Source organism: Anabrus simplex, chromosome 1, assembly GCF_040414725.1.
Source record: "Anabrus simplex isolate iqAnaSimp1 chromosome 1, ASM4041472v1, whole genome shotgun sequence".
NCBI lineage: Eukaryota > Metazoa > Arthropoda > Insecta > Orthoptera > Tettigoniidae > Anabrus > Anabrus simplex.
In genome coordinates, this window is record NC_090265.1 from 747,911,316 (window position 1) to 747,928,701 (window position 17,386).

Sequence of the window (17,386 nt, forward strand, 5' to 3'; positions counted from 1 at the left end):
CACAAAAGAACTCCTGCGGGACTAAATTCCCGCACCTCGGCATCACTGAAAACTGTAAAAGTAGTGGGACGTAAAGCCAGTAACCTTCTTCTTCCTCTTCTTCTGCTTCTTCGAATAACCCTTTTGAGGGTACGATAAATCAACTTTGGTTACTTTGCATTTAACTTTCTTTGTTTACAAACTTCCTTCATTTTCTGAAAATGTTTTTCCTTTTCCTCTTGAGTCCATTTTCTTCCAGTTGTAAATTTCTTTCTCTCCTGAAATCCTGCCTTTCATGTTACTTCTCTAAAACATGTTCCATTTTCTATCGTATCTATTTCGATTCCAGCATTTTTCATATGCTTTTAAATTTTAACGAGCCATTATTATTATAATAAATATAATAATAATAATAATAATAATAATAATAATAATAATAATAATAATAATAATTCTTTTCCTACCGCTTCGCCCACACCTGCGGGGTTGCAGGTGCGAACTGTGTCGCACATGTGGATTTGGTCCGATTTTACGGCCGGATGCCCTTCCTGACGCCAACCCTAATATGGAGGGATGTAATCACTATTGCGTGTTTCTGTGGTGGTTAGTAGTGTGGTATGTTGTCTGAATATGATGAGGAGAGTGTTGGGACGGGCACATACACCCAGTCCCTGAGCCAGAAGAATTAATCAGAAGCGAATAAAATCCCTGACCCGGCCGGGAATTGAACCCGGTACCCTTTGAACCGTAGGCCAGTACGCTGACCATTCAGCCAACGGGTCGGACAACAACAACAACAACAACAATAATAATAATAATAATAATAATAATAATAATAATAATAATAATAACGAAAACCTGAGTAGTTCTTTGTAGAGATACAGTTTCCACGGCTAGGAGTCAATTCGTCAACTGAACTACCTTTTCTCTGAGAATCTTGGTGTATATATCCAATCCTATGATGAGTTCAATCTCAGGGAAATCATCACCCAGGTCACTGATCCTTATCCTCTTTATTTTCAACTTGCAGCAAGTATGAAGATCATGATACTTATGGAATCGATTGACAGATTCTAGGATGGTCCCGTAACTCTGTTTCACAATTGCATTGTCCATCATTTCTTCCTTTCTTCATTTGTTTAATGTTAGAATTTGATCTCCACCAAAGAAAATATGGGTTACCATTTCTTCTGCACAAGGTTCTAGCCTCAATTCTTTAACTGTACTCTGAAGGAGGTAATTTTGTTGTGAGCCACAGTCCAACAATGCTCGTACTGTTTTCTGTTTACCATTCCCTTGTAATGTGACCATCAGGGTTTGTAGGACAACTTGATTGATAGTAGTATGGTTAGCTAGGTTGGATGTACGTAGGTGGATCAAAAGGTTAGTTGTACTAACGCGCCGCAGCAGCGCGCTGCGTGTCGCAAACCTGAGCACAGCGGAGAAAGGGACAGATACTGCCCACACATCTGTTAGGCAGGTCGCTGTGGTGTCTCGTCTAGTATTGTGTGAATAGCGGTCAAATGCAATGGCGCATCAACTGGACGTTCACTCCAAATACAAGGTGCGTGCAACAATCCGATTCCTATGGGCCAAAAGGAAGAATTGCACAGACATTCATCGTTAAATTGGTGCTGTGTATGGGGAGTGGGCCATTTCCCGGCAAGGTATCGGCAATTCAAAGCTGGACGCACAGATATCATGGACAAACATCGCGAAGGCAGGGCCGCAGCGTCCAGGACCCGTGCAAAGTCAACAGTGTGAATGCGATCATTAGACAGAACCGGCGCATTAAACTGAGAGAAATTGCGATGCAGCTGAACATGTTGTATGGCAGTGTGTTCGCCATTGTTCACGAGGACCTCGGATATCGTAAGCTGTGTCAAAGATGGGTCCCACGTAGTCTCACCGATGAGCACAAGGGACGTTTCCGATCCTCCCTGGCATTTTTGCAACGCTATGCCGCAGACGGCAACAGGTTTCTGCGGCGAATCGTCACAGGCGACGAAACGTGGGTCCACCACTTCACCCCCGAAACGAAGTGAACATCAATGGAATGGGTGCACCCCACATCACCACAACGAAAGAAGGCCAAGGTTCAACCTTCAGCCGGTAAGGTTATGGCGACAGTGTTCTTTGACATGAAGGGTTTGCTGCACATGGAATTCATGCCGAAAGGAACGACGATCAACGCAGCGGCGTATTATCAAACGTTGCACCGGTTTCGTAAAGCGATTAATCAAATCAAAATCTCTTTATTTGCAAATGAGGTGTCTACCTCGGTGGCAAATGGTACAGTAAAATACATTATTGTCAAGCACAAAATTTTAAATTAACAAGAGAAGAAATTTTTTTTTTCTAGAATACAATAATATACAATTTATGCTAACAATTTTTTTCTATTAAACAAACAGATCATCCGTAATAAATTTATATTGTTTACAAAATTCTACTTATAATATCCCCTATACTTACAAACATAGTCAACTCATATACAGTATATGGAATTACTTCAAATAATACTATGCAACTGGTATAAGATCAAAATTTACATTGCATTTATTTACTTTTTTTTTTTTAACCCATTTTGGAACCTAAGTAGCATAAGGACCTGCTGCGTCTTAACCAGAACCCCCTTTTGCCACCATTTTTCAGAGTTCCTGAAGGGCCTTCACAGCTACCGTAGCGGTCCCAGGGCCCTCGAAGTCCCCACTGTACTTCACCCCTACAGGCAGTCTCCTACTTCGGCTGTCCAAACTCCATGGACCAGGGGATGGAATTAATTTTTTTTAACACACATTTTTTATTTACAGTAGCCTGCACTGGTCGAATGCCCTCTAACATTTAATTTATTTTCCCTGTTGCTGTTTATTCTCTTCTTGAATACCTGTACAGATTTTGGAAAAGGATCAAACACTACCCCTGGTAAGCTGTTCCACTCCTTCACTCCCTTCCCAATGAATGAAGATTTACCCCAATCGCTTCTGCTAAAATTCCTTCTAATTTTATACTTGTGGTCAGTTCTGCCAATATAATTATTTTCCAACTGAAGCCTCTCACGGATTTCTCTCCATGCTTCTTCTCCTGTATAGGCTCTATATAATCCTATAAGTCTAGTTTTCTCCCTTCTCTTACTTAAAGTTTCCCACCCAAGTTCCTCTATCATTTCTGATACACTACTGTTTCTCCTGAAATCCCCTGTTACAAATCTTGCTGCTTTCCTCTGCACACTATCTATTTCTTTTATTAGGTATTCTTGGTGAGGATCCCAAACACTGTTTGCACATTCCAATAATGGACGAACCATACTTAAGTAACTTTTTTCTTTTAATTCTTTGTTGCATCCTTTAAGTAGCCTCATTATGACATGTAACGATCTGTATGCTTTCCCAACAATGTCATCAACATGACCCTTCCGGTACAAATTACTTTCAAATCTTACACCTAAGTATTTGCACTTGCCATCTTTTGGGATAACTACCTCATCCAAAGTATATTCAAATTCAGTTTTAAAACTCCTGTTTGTAAATGTTGTAACAGTTGATTTGCTTCCATTAACCTTCATATTATTTTCTTCAACCCACCGTTGGATACTTTCAAGGTCCCTTTGTAATTCTGAACAATCCTCAATGTTATTTATTTCCATATAAACCATTATATCATCTGCAGACAATCTTATTTTTGATGTTATATTGTTCCCTAAGTCATTTGTGTATATTAAGAAAAGTAACGGACCGATTATACTACCCTGTGCGATTCCCTTCCAAACTTTCTCTTCCTGTGATATATTATTTCCTACTTTGACTTTCTGAACCCTTGAATTTAGAAATGTTCTTATCCAACGTATAACCCTTACGTCCAATCTTATTCCCTCCAATTTCTTTAATAATATTCCATGTTCCACTCTATCAAAGGCTTTGGAAAGATCTATGGCTATGCAATCTAACTGGCCTCCTGAATCCAACTGATCTGATATGTCCTGCTGAAATCCCACCAGTTGTGCCTCACAAGAAAATTTCTTTCGAAATCCATACTGGCTCCTCATGAACCAATTTTTATCATCACATATCCCTCTGATGTACTTTGCTATTAAACTCTCCAGTATTTTACAAACTATACTGGTCAGGCTGATTGGTCTGTAGTTCTCTGGTTTCCTTTTATCACCCTTTCCTTTATAAATTGGTATTATTATAGATTCCTTCCATTCTTTTGGTATTACACTATTATTTATGACATAGTCAAAGAGAAATTTTAAATAAGGCGCTATGTACCACCCCATTGTCTTTAATACCTCCCTAGTAATTTGATCACTTCCTGCTGCTTTTCCTTTCTGAAGCAGTTGGATTTCTCTGAAAATATCTTCATTTGTGAATGAGAAGCTTCTTTTTTCCCAATGTGTCTCTCCCTCTCTATCTTCTGTTACTGTTTCCAACTCCTGACAATCTTCTACTGAATCTCTGAATTCCCTAATAAATAGATTTGCTTTCTCAGTATGTGTTGAATAGTGTTCACCCCCTTCTCCCACCATTGTAGGAATTTGGATTCCTTTTCCTTTTTGATTCCTAATATATGAATACATCTTTTTCCATTTCCCTTTGTGGTCATTACCCTCTTGAAGTATGCCATTGATATATTTCTCTTTTGTTCCCTTTTTCACTCTATTCAGTTCCCTCATTAGCTGTTTTCTAGTTTCTCTATTCTCCCTACCCTCTTTGATTTTCCTGTTTACTATTCTACATTTTCTTTTTAATTTCCTTATTTCCCTTGTATAATAAACAGGGTCTGATGTCATTTTACCCTTCTTAACAGGTACAAATCTCTTCGCTCCTTCCCAAATGATTCCTTTAAATTTAGCCCAAAGTGTATCCACATTACTTCCTTCACTTATCCAACAACTGAATTGTGATTTAAGGTAAGTCCCAAATTCATCAACTTTAGTTTTTCTGTACAATTTCTTGTCTTGTGTGACCCTCTTATTAAGCATTTTTGCTACAAGTCCTACATCCATTGTGGTCCTTATGGTCACCTATTCCTTCAATTACCTCAGTTTTATCAACAATTTCCCATGGTTTAACCAAGAATACATCTAGCAAGTTGTTGAGACGAGTCGATTCTTGTACTACTTGTGTAAATCCTCCCTCCCAAATTAACTTATTTGCCAGTTTCTGTTCATGGGCTTCACTTGCAGCTCCATTCCATTCAACGTCAGGCAAGTTTAGATCTCCCCCAATTATTACCATATCATTATTATTGTTTTTATGAGTATAATCTATTATTTTCTCAAATATTTCCATGTCTCTTTCCTCTCTTTCAGGCCTATATGTTCCTATAATTCCCACCTCCTTCATATTATCACAAACTAATTTTATCCCTAATATTTCATCCCTTTCATCGGTAAACCATTCATGTGAACAATAAGTTTCCTTCACCTGAATAAACACCCCCCACCCTTTTTATCCCCTCGGTCTCTACGATAGACTGTATACCCTTCTGGAAATACTTCTCTATTACCCACCCCTTCTCTCATCCATGATTCTACTCCTATCACCACATCAGTCTCATAAGATTCCATCAATGTACTGAATGTTATTTGTTTATTTACTACACTCTGACAGTTTACCAAGACCAATCTCAGACCCCCTTCCTCCCTAAAACTTGACTGTTGTGATTGGGTAACATTTGACTCATGAGTTGAGGATGTCCCTGGAACCCAGATCTTTGTACATAGATCTTGATTTAAGGATCTGGGTTTTCTGGCAAGTTTCCCTGTATATGCCAATTTAGTGGTATGGGTTTTCTTAAGTGCATATTAGTTTGCAAATCTCTGTTGATAATTGTAACAATTTGTCTACAGAGAGTTGCTTTTCCATTACGATTCAGATGTAACCCATGCCTAGTGAACATTTGCCTGCCAAGACCTAAAGTATCTACTACGTAAACATTTCTAAAACTCTTACTTAATCTCCTGATTTTTATATTTACATCATGTACAGCTTTGTTCACACACGAGTCTTCTGTAAGGTCATACCTGGGCAGCACATTAACTACAATCCCTTTTGAGTCAGGTAGTTTCGAAATCTTACCTCTGAGGGTCGTAATTAGTTCCTCACCTTCATTTGCAGCAATGTCATTTGTACCACTCACAATCACCACGTAGTTGTCCTTCTCTAACACAGGATCACAACTTGAAAGGACGGCTTTAGTTTTGGCACCTGGTTTTATTAGTCCTAAAACCTCAGTTTTTGGATTATGCAGCTCATCCTTGATGCCTTCTGCCATACCCCGCCCTTGACTGTCTGCGTAGAGATGAATTTTTGGCGATCTTGACTTCCGGTTTGTTTTCTTCTTCTGTAGGTTACCTCCACTGGATTTAAAATTATTCGGAAAACTTGATGTGTCTTCTTCTGGAACTTATTGCAATGACTGTCTATTTTGGCACTGCAAAGAGTTTTTCCCCAGTTTTAAGTTGTACGTAGTTTCTCCCATATGTTTAACATTAGGCCTAAAATGGCTACGCGTCACTTCCATCCACGGCGATCTTTCTTCTCCACTGTCTTCTTTATCTTCCAGTTTCTTTATTCTGTCCTTTAAGCTTTCATTTTCAAGTTTCAGAGCACATAAGTCTTCTTGTAGCACTCCTAAAATCTTAAGCATAGATTCGTAAGCCTCTCTTTCTTGTTGTTCTACCGCACTATCAGTTTGTTTACACTCGGGACACAGCCACACACTTTCTTCAATATCAGACCTATTTACAATATTTGCACAACGAAAATGGTACCATTCATCACACTTACGACACAGAATCCCATTTTTAACTACTCTTCTGCATTTGCCACATTTGTCACTGCATCTTACACCATTATCCACCACGGATATCACAGACTCACACACAGTAGTCGCCATCTTGAATTAAAAAAAAAAAGATTAAAGAGAAGCGCCAGGGGAAATTGAGCACCGGTGTGATTTTGATGCACGATAACGCAACACCTCACAAGGTCCGCCAAACGAGAGAACTGCAGGTTTTAAGTGGGAGGTCTGGCAACATCCATCCTACAGTCCCGACCTAGCGCCATGTGACTCTCATCTGTTCGGTAAGCTCAAAACGGAGCTCGGTGGTCGACGTTTCCAGACTGATGAGGAGGTGAAGGCCACTGTCTCCGAGTGGTTGCAAAATGCTGGAGGAAATTTCTATGCATCCGGCATCGACAAGATAGTTGTGCGTTCGCAGAAATGTTTTCAGTCTCTTGGAAACTATGTGGAAAAGTGACGTTACAGTGTATGTCGTTATAGTCATGTTGCTGATTTATAGGTGGTGTAATAAATGGCCATAACTGGGAAGTGCAACTTATTTTCTGATCTGCCCTCGTAACTTGTGTTTTCTTCCCAATCTTAGATTCACTCTTCTCAGCTCACAATATATCAGGACACACAACTGCAACGTGCTTATTTCCGCAATGTAGGCAGTGAACGGAAGACTTGCAGTTTTGTACACAAATAGCAATGACCTCTTTATTTCATTTTTTATCTCTGGTCTTCTATACTCATTTTCCTTGCAAAAGAACATTTATCACTTTCATGAGATTTACTATTAAAAAAATGCATGACACTGAAGAACTGTTGTTGTAAAGTGCAGCAACAGTAGGAACGGTTTTAAATACATGTTCTTTATTGTGTTTCTTCTCCACCTTGCAAGAACCTAACGTCTTCTCCTCCCTACTTTTCACAGCCAAATTACTAAATCCTGCTTGAGCCAACAGAATCTCCTGCTTGTCTTGGACTTCAGTACATGGAAATTCCATGAGGCACTCAAGTCGAGACCCAATTTCTCCATTTGTACTTCCTTCTTGTTTTGAGAACCAACTTCTTTGCCAGGCTCGTAATGTCTCTTCTGGGAAGCTAGATTCAACTAATGGAAAGAGCTATGTACTTGGGTCTGCAGATGCGAGATTCAAACTACTGAGGGATCGAAGGTGAGACTCTAACTTGATTAACAAGGTGGGTAATGGTAATGTGTCGCATTTGAAATCACTAGCCTCATTAATTCCCGTACATACACTTGTAATAGGAGAACTGCTCTTCCAAACTGTTCTTGTAGAGTTTTATTAACCGGGCGAGTTGGCTGTGCGGTTAGAGGCGCGTGGCTGTGAGCTTGCAACCGGGAGATAGTGGGTTTGAATCCCACTGTCGGCAGCCCTGAAGATGGTTTTCTGTGTTTTCCCATTTTCACACCAGGCAAATGCTGGGGCTGTACCTTAATTAAGGCCACGGCTGCTTTCTTCCAACTCCTAGGCCTTTCCTATCCCATCATCGCCATGAGACCTATCTGCGTCAGTGCGACGTAAAGCCAATAGAGAGAAAGGAGAGTTTGAATGACGTCTGTGGATAACTAAGCACAATTTCGTGAGGTTCAGTTCTTGTTTCCATAACTAGCAATAAACTGTCAAATTTGTCACAACCATGCAAACTATCATTTTCGTGAATCTTCTGAAATTGCGACCCAAAACTTAACCACTCTTGTAAATCATCGTTAAATTTCTTAATTTCACTGTTGGGAAGTTTATAAGTTCTCCTATCCTGACTGTGATATGAAGCCTCTTCACGTGCATTGCTTAAAGAACTGTCTGATCTACGGGGCATAGAATCATTATTCACTTGTACCTGTATAACCTCAAATTCGTCGTTATACTTCTCGGAAGTTTCCTTTCTTTTTTCTTTGAGATACACCGGTTTCAGTAGCTCAGACTGTTGAGGCGCTGGCATTCTGACCCCAACTTGGTAGGTTCAATCCTGGCTCAGCCCGATGGTTTTTGGAGGTGTTCAGATATGCCAGCCTCATGTTGGTAGATTTACTGGCACATAAAAGAACTTCTGTGGGACAAAAATGCGGCACCTCGGTGTCTCCGAAAACCGTAAGAAAGTAGTTAGTGGGACGTAAAGCCAATAACATTGATTATTATTATTTTTTATACAATTACAGCTATATTATCACTGCTATGTAAAAGTTCATCCATTATTTTGCTGTCTAATTCATGAACCTCTGATATTAGTGCATCTAAATGACTGAAATTTATGTCAGTTATCTTCTTTGTGAAGCATTTTCTAACAGGTATCCTACCTTTCTTCAGTATTCCTTCTCAACTTGGAAGAAATACTGCCTCGGCACCACGCGCTGTTGTACTTCATATTCCTTCTATTCTAGGACAGGAATAAACACACAGCATCTATCACATCGGGGGTCACCAAAATGTTGTAATACACTCGATCTGACTGTATTCAGTAACCTCAGTAGCAACACATAATCGTGAACCAGGATACTCCTCAAAAAGTAGCCAAAAGACAAAGAGTAAAAGCACTGCACAATTCAACACAACGCATGGTTTCCAATAATTACAATTTAGAATGAAGGAGGATTTTTGCTTGTGGGTGATTTTTGCTTGTGGGTAATTTTCTCCCATTGCGCGTCCTTGTGTCTCTACAGAAAATGCGCGTCCTGCGGGGTTAATGTTATGTAAAGTTTTTATCCTAGAAGTATGTTGTATTTGTTTTTATTAAAATGTGCAATTCATTTATATAATGAGGATGGTAACTGAGTAATGAGTTTTGTAATTTAAACTGTATTTTTGTTGACAAGGCGGATGAGTAAATGACCAATTTCTATGTTGATTTAATCAGAAATCTCATTTAAATTTCGATTCGGATTGCTGCTTTGATCCAATTGAACATGGATATTTTTTGTAAATATTAAGTAAAGGACCTTTTACAGCTTTTGCAAAATGATTAAATCTTTGTCTATGGAAGTATATGAATGATTTAAATCCATCATGTGTTTGTTCATGGTGGATAATTTTCTATTTTATGGAATAACGTTCTTGGTAGAGTGTTTGAACATTTTGGCCGGTTTGGTCTCTATAACTGGCATTGCAATTAGCACACTAATTTATATATTCTGGAACCCAAATTCTTATGTATTTTATTAATGGTATGAGTGCTATAAGGAAATTTTGGAATTGGTATTAGTAGTTTTAAAACCTATACTAAAGTTGTGTTATTTGAAGAAATGGTGTTTGGAAATTATCTGTAAAGATAATGTATTGTTTTTTCTCTTTCAGTTCACTAATTAAATTGGTATGAGGTTTATTTTTCAACATCGTGAACGTGGGCATAATCAACCTTATGACCTTGACAGGATAGGCAGAAGTAGTGGTGGATTTTATGGAGAAAGAGGGTATAGGGTTGAGCAAAGTTAAATGGAAGGGGAAAAGGAAAGAAGAGAATGAGGAAAGGAAATAATGGCCCAGGGGCAAAAAATTAGAGTGAGCCCGATAATTTCAAATCAGCTGGAGGAGAATGTGTACATCAGCGACAGGATAATGAAAATTAGACTGAGAATGAGGTACGAAGTGAAGTGAAGAGAGGAATCAAAGAGGAGAATGTTGAAGAATTCCTGGAGGAACTAGAAAAGGAGATAACTGATGTGGAAATGATTACAGTGGAACCTCAAATCTCCGTTTGGGGGGGGGGGGGGCACAGAAAAATATTGGATGATCGGGACGCCACATCCCTATGCCAGTTGATTTTATTATTATTAATAATTTATTCATATATCTTACTTTATGATTGTATTCGGGTAGTATATCTATTTTGCTTATTGCGTAGTATGTATAGTAAGATAAACTCCACCGTTGTCTGGTCCCAAGCCCGAATGAGAAAGGAGGAGGGTTAGCTGGGTTGGCAACCAGCTTGTAAAAACAGCTAATGCCAAGTGTTGAGCGGCAGTAAATAACTGGACCCCCTAAGGTAGGCCAACGGCTTTGGCGAAGGAGCCTCCTTAGGACTGGGTGATGGTCTACCAGTGGAGGAATTGCCACTGACAATCCAATGTGTTCTGACCCAACATCAAAGCAGGCAGAGGAGGAACCTCTTATTTCTTAGTTCCCAACGGCTTTGGAGGTGGAAGAGGTCATGCCAGATGGATTGACTGTAAAGGCGCAACTCAATTGTACTCTGAGTCTGCGGCAGTCCACTGCAGTCCTGGTGCTGGAAACTGCATGTCTCGTGCTATATGTGCCACAATGAATATCTCCAGGACCATAGTGTGTGGGTTATTCCCTGGCAAGTTGCGATCCACCTTAAACAAACTCATGCCTATGGCATTCTCTCCTGCTGATCCTCTAAAAACCCAACGGCGATGGGATAAGGATGACGGAAGCAGGTTTAGGTCAACTGGAAGTTTCTACTCTGGACCTGCACGTTGGCAGCAGATGTGAGATGGCCGCCTTCCTGAGACCCAGGGATCCGGTCCTGCATCTGTGACTGGGCAGGCCTATTTAGGACCACTGCTGCCTACCCTGAATGGGGAAGGCCCTAGAAAATGTGGGCTAAACTTTGGTAGTCACTTTTAAAACCTGTCTGGGAAACCGCACCCCAACTTGCGGTTGAAATCATGAAAGAAAGAAATCTACGTTCATCACTATTTGTGCATGGAATGTCAGAACATTTTTAGACAACGAAAACCGATCAGAAAGAAGAACAGCTCTCATAAGCCATGAGCTAAAGAGACTCAAGAGACTCAACATTGATGTTATTGCCCTGAGTGAAACCAGATTCATGGGAGAAGAAAAAATCATTGAGTGTTCATCAGGCTACACCATCTTCTGGAAAGGAAAAGAGAAAAATGAATGTTGCATCCATGGTGTGGGTTTTGCAGTAAAGACCAAATTGGTGAATGATCATCGACTCGCTCCCATCGCAGTAAATGAAAGACTCTGCATTCCTCTTGCAGGAGGCAGATACATTACTCTCATCTCCTCATATGCCCCCACTCTTAAGGACAACGAGGATTCTAAGAACCGCTTCTACCACCAACTGAACACAGTCCTCACCAAGGTGCCTAGTGGGATAAGACAACCTCTTCTGGAGAAAAGTCACAGGTAAACATGGAATTGGGAACTTCAATGCTAATGGTCTGTTACTTCTTGGGCTGTGTGCTGAGCATGAGCTCTTTATCACCAGTACCCAATTCCAACTGCCAAATCGCTTCAAGACAACATGGATGCACCCACGCTCTAATATTAGCATATGATAGATTATGTCATCACCCTACTATGCGACAAGACAGTCCGGAATATTGATGACTGCTGGACAGATCATAAACTTCTTATTAGTCGACTCAGGATTACCATCCGTAAAAAGCCACGAACCCACTTCACGAATCCAACAAGGAAGAAGTTCAACACCTTAAAGCTTCTCAGGATTACCATCCATAAAAAGCCACGAACCCACTTCACGAATCCAACAAGGAAGAAGTTCAACACCTTAAAGCTTCAACTTGATAGTGTTGCCACAAAATGCCAAAACTCAGTTCTAGAACAATTAACTCACAATCCAATCAACACAAAAGATGTAGGATGTGAATGGACCACACTTCAAAATATCATTACAGAGTCTGAACAGAAAGTCATTGGCTATGAGGAAAGGAAGAGACAAGACTGGTTTGATAATAACAATAACAATGAAGAAATCTTGAACCTCATCAAGGCTAAATGGGATGCCTGTACTTAACATCTCTTCAACACGTACTAAATGTACGTAACACGACCTAATAAGTTGAAAGTCAGTCTCGAATGGGATGCCTATCTATCTGTTTCTCAAGATCCATCCACCAGAGGGAAGAAAATGCATTTTCAAGAGCTGAAACAGAAGTGTCAGTCTGAAATCAGGGAAATAAAGAACAACTGGTGACAGCAAGAAGCCAGGGAACTTCAGAAATTCTCAGATATCAGGGACTTAACACAACTTTTATGCAGGACTGAAAGAGCTGTGTGGTCCTATCCGCTCATCATCAGGAACTCTGACAGCTGTTGATAATACAACCAATCTTACAGACAGCCAGGACATCTTGAAATGATGGAAAGAGCACTTTAGCTCACTCTTGAACTGTACTGATGCTGCTGCTGAAGATTTCCCAACCCTCCAACCTTTCAAGAGTTTATCAAAGCTCTCAGCAGAATGAAAACAGGGAAGGCTCCAGGATCAGATAACATTCCTCTCAGGATCACCTCTGAAAACCAGGCTTTTCTATCTGATTCTTCTAATCTGGGAAACCAAACATGTTCCTGCTGCCTTGAAAATCTCCAGAGTAGTTAGTCTTCAAGAAAAGTGATAGCAGTGCCTGTGTGAACTACCGTGGTATATCCCTGCTTTCCATAGCTAGAACTGAATCGACGTCAGGTTGTGGGTTTTGTGCCTCTCATGGTACAATTGGCATGATAACTCCAGAAGTACAGAGAACAAATGACACCTCTGTTCTTAGTGTTCTATGACTTTGAAAAGGCCTTTGATACAGTTCCTCAAAACGCTATGTGGATGGTGTTGAGGCGCTTTGGATGCCCCGAGCATTTTGTTGATCTGTTCCAAGCTCTCCATGACGGTATGGTTGTTCAGGTGCTGTATCAGAATGATATCTCATAAGAATTTCCAATCACAAATGGACTCAAGCAAGGATGTGTACTTGCACCTACATTTTTTGCCCTGTACCTGGCAGCTATGCTTTATGAGACAACGCCTGCAAACAACAACAATCAGTACGATGGGGGGCTTTTCAACCAGGCCGGACTTTGCTCCAAACGATTAACGCATTCCACCCAGGTCACAGAATTGCAAAATGCAGATGAAAATGCTTCTCCATTCCACACACCAGTAGAGCTTCAACATTCTGTCATCTGCTTCAACAGAGCTTATGAACATTTTGGCTTGACTGTCAACATTCAGAAGACCAAAGTGCTTACTCAGCCAGCTCCTGGAATCATCCCTCTAGATTTTGATGTCACCATATCTGGCACTACTCTGGAAAGGGTGGAGCACTTCTTGTACCTTGGGAGTATTCTCCCAACGCACTGTACCTCCGAGAAGGATGTGGAAAACAGAATACAGGCTGCCCATGTGGCCTTTGGACGTCTCTCACATCGTGTATTCCAGAACAAAGATCTAAGTATCTGCACGAAAATAATGGTGTACCAAGCTGTTGTTGTTTCTGTGTTACTCTACGGGTGTGAAACCTGAACCCTATATCGCTGAGACATCAAGAAACGTGAGCTTGCATCCGGGAGATAGTAGGTTCGAATCCCACTATCGGCAGCCCTGAAAATGGTTTTCCGTGGTTTCCCATTTTCACACCAGGCAAATGCTGGGGCTGTACCTTAATTAAGGCCACGGCCGCTTCCTTCCAACTCCTAGGCCTTTCCTATCCCATCGTCGCCATAAGACCTATCTGTGTCGGTGCGACATAAAGCCCCTAGCAAAAAAAAAAAAAAAATCAAGAAACTGGAAAGCTTTCATCAAGGAGAACTTTGATCCATCATGAACATCAAATGGGATGACTGCATAACTAATATAGAAGTTCTCAAGAAAGCTAAGCTAAACAGTATCGAAACCACCATCGTTAGTCATCGGTTTAGATGGGCAGGCCATACCCATCGTATGAGTGACAGCAGACTCCCTCAGCAAATCCTGTATGGTGAACTCAGCACTGGCAATGGGACTCGTGGTGCTCCTGTGGAGCGATATAAAGACCAGCTTAAGCAGACCATGAGAAATAGATGTAAACCCAAATACTTGGCATACTCTCGTATTGGATCACCCTCGCTGGCGTGCTACCATCTCAGCTGCAGTTGCACAGTTTGAGCAGGAACGTTGAAGACAGGAAGAGGAAACTCGCCAGAGAAAGAAGCTATGTCAAACACTGCCATGCCCCCCACCTTCCATTGGATGCAACATGTGTGGCTGTGTGTTTTATGCAAGAATTGGTCTGATAAGCCATCAACTTCATCGTGTGGACTAAGGATTATGAAACTGCAGACAAGAAACGAAAATTCGGATATGAGTATCGGCTGCCACCGCTGACAGTAAGATAGCACAGTAGTTTGTTTCAGTTTTTCATATTGCTTGTGTATTCACTAGTTAAGTGGAAAACCGGGACAAGTGTCCTTTACTTTACTAGTTAAAATAAGTCTATTTGTCTTTGTACTGGAAGCAATGGTGGGCATCGGCAAGAATTTGGAAGAGAGCAGGTTTCTTAGATGGTACTACCATGGTCAGTCAGCTGTCTGATGAGAGCTGTGTTAGTGAAGAGGTCGGTGGGAGAGGGATCTCTATCTGAGAAAACAAATGTTAACTTTTGTGTATACATCATCTGATTTATCTTTGAATACGTGTTTGTGCTTGTCTCCTGTTTCCACACGACCTCTAATTTTGTTTATGTGTTCTCATCTCACCATAAATTAGCAAAATGCACTCTTGAGATTCACAGAAAAACATCAATAATGTAACTGTGGTACAAGGTACACGTGGAGACGAAACCTGGGCAGTGTGCCTGCACTGTGATGACCTTGCATAGCATTCTGGAATGCACAATGGCTTAGGGTAACACAAGTGCTGTGTGGTGGCAGTGCATTGGAGTGAGCTGGTCACTCGAGCCATGTTGCAGGGTTGGGCAGGTATTATACGGACTGCAGCATCACAGTACCCCTAGCATGATGTCTCACTGGCACCGCCATATCAATATTGTAACTTGTCCCAGGGGCATGCCAGGTGAACAGACAGTGAGGCTAAATTGTGACTCATCCCCACTGTTCATGGATCCAGTCACAGTGGACAAGCTATATGGTGCCTTTGTATGAGTGGAAAATTGAAGTTTATAGTCAGTGCAGATGCACTTACAGAAGGATCATGATGAAATAATATTCCTTGAGCATCCACCTATTCAATGCACCATATAATCTCACTTGATTACATATACATAGTCTTTTAAGATATGAAATTGTGGGGCATGTTTTGCCTCGTTTTAGGCATCTTAAGATTAAAACTACCAACTGTTTCTTAGGCTATTTACAGTGTTCTGTCCTTTAAACTAAGTTTTAAACAATTGTTTATAAAAACACACAATAATTAAAATGCAATACAAATCACAAAAACAGTGCACACGGTATCAACATTTGTTTTTAAAAATCTACACGTGTAAAAAATGGCTGGCAATATGTGCATGGAAGAAATTTTCTTAATAAAGTTGTTGACTTAACACACGTAAAAACTTGTGATGTCTAAGGCTCTAGGTCTGCTTCTGTTATATTTATTTACTATGAGAAGAGGGGACTTCTCAAGGCTATCTCTGAAGAAAAGGAACTTGGACCTTGTTTGTCATTGCAAAGATAAAATGTGTAGAACTTAGTCTTATTAGAAGTCCCTTTACTTCCTCTTTTGAGGCAATGTGCCCTGTCTTACTGGCTATTGCGAGTGAGAGCTGCAAGGGAGCAAGTGTGCTCTCTCTGCACATTTTCTCTATTAATTTTACAATCTCCTTTTTCAGGAAACATACAATGAAGTAGCTGAAAGTTTCCAACCACATGCTTTCTTCTATTCCACCACTGAAGAAAATGCTAAACTACATGTTTCTCCACTCAGGAGAGTCCCTGGGGTGTATCTCTTCAAGGACAGTGATTACCGATGTTTCAGTGAAGGTACGTTTGCCCTGACCTTTTACTCCTCCATAATAATGACTGCCATGGGTTACAGTATTTACCCCTCTTTTACACTTTTCAAGGGACCCAAGCAATACTGGTCTAAAAGGGGAAAGTGTAGATCATGGAAACAATTTACTATATATATGTAAAAACGTTCTGAAGAAGGACATTAATATTACACAAATGTGTATTATTAATTTATAGAGTTCTAGCAGGACCCGCGGCTTCCTTCGAAAGAATTTCGTAAAATAATAAAAGTAATCGTTCCTCGGTACTGTACAAAGACATTATCTGAAAATCCCTAAAGTATAAACATTCACCGCCAAATTGAGTTTCATTTACCCCAGAAATGCATTGTAAACTACGTTTGTGTTACTGTCTGTTGGGGCTAAGATGACCATGAAACATAGAACGGTACATATGAGAAACAGTCTTCTCTCAAATTGAAAAAGTTTATTTTTTAAGTAGATTCCAAATATCTATCTCCACGTCATAACATTTTCAGTTTTTGAGATATGCTATAAGAATCCCCATAAAAAGAAATTAACCCCTTCATCAGTCCTTCCCATTTTCCGAAAACAAGAAGAAATACATGTTCCTTTACTTTTTTTTGCTAGTTGCTTTACGTCACACAGACACAGATAGGTCTTATGGGGATGATGGGACAGGAATGGGCTAGGAGTGGGAAGGAAGCGGTCGTGGCCTTATTTAAAGTACAGCCCCAGCATTTGCCTGGTGTGAAAATGGGAAACCACGGAAAATGATCTTCAGGGTTGCCGACAGTGCGGTTCGAACCTATCATCTCCCGAATACTGGATACTGGCCGCACTTAAGCGACTGCAGCTATTGAGCTCGGTCCTTTACTTTTAAAGGAGATTCCAAATGCTAAT

General features: G+C 40.5%; 1 protein-coding gene across 4 annotated transcripts in view; it reads left to right on the plus strand.

The window, feature by feature from the left end:
- Window positions 1–17,386, plus strand: part of Tmx3 (Thioredoxin-related transmembrane protein 3) — a 527,179-nt gene that overhangs the window by 285,002 nt on the left and 224,791 nt on the right. For all 4 annotated transcript variants that reach the window (XM_067136163.2, XM_067136162.2, XM_067136165.2 and 1 more), the window contains one exon: window positions 16,343–16,493. In XM_067136163.2, the coding sequence (XP_066992264.1) occupies window positions 16,343–16,493 (151 nt within the window). The remainder of the gene's footprint in view (window positions 1–16,342; window positions 16,494–17,386) is intronic.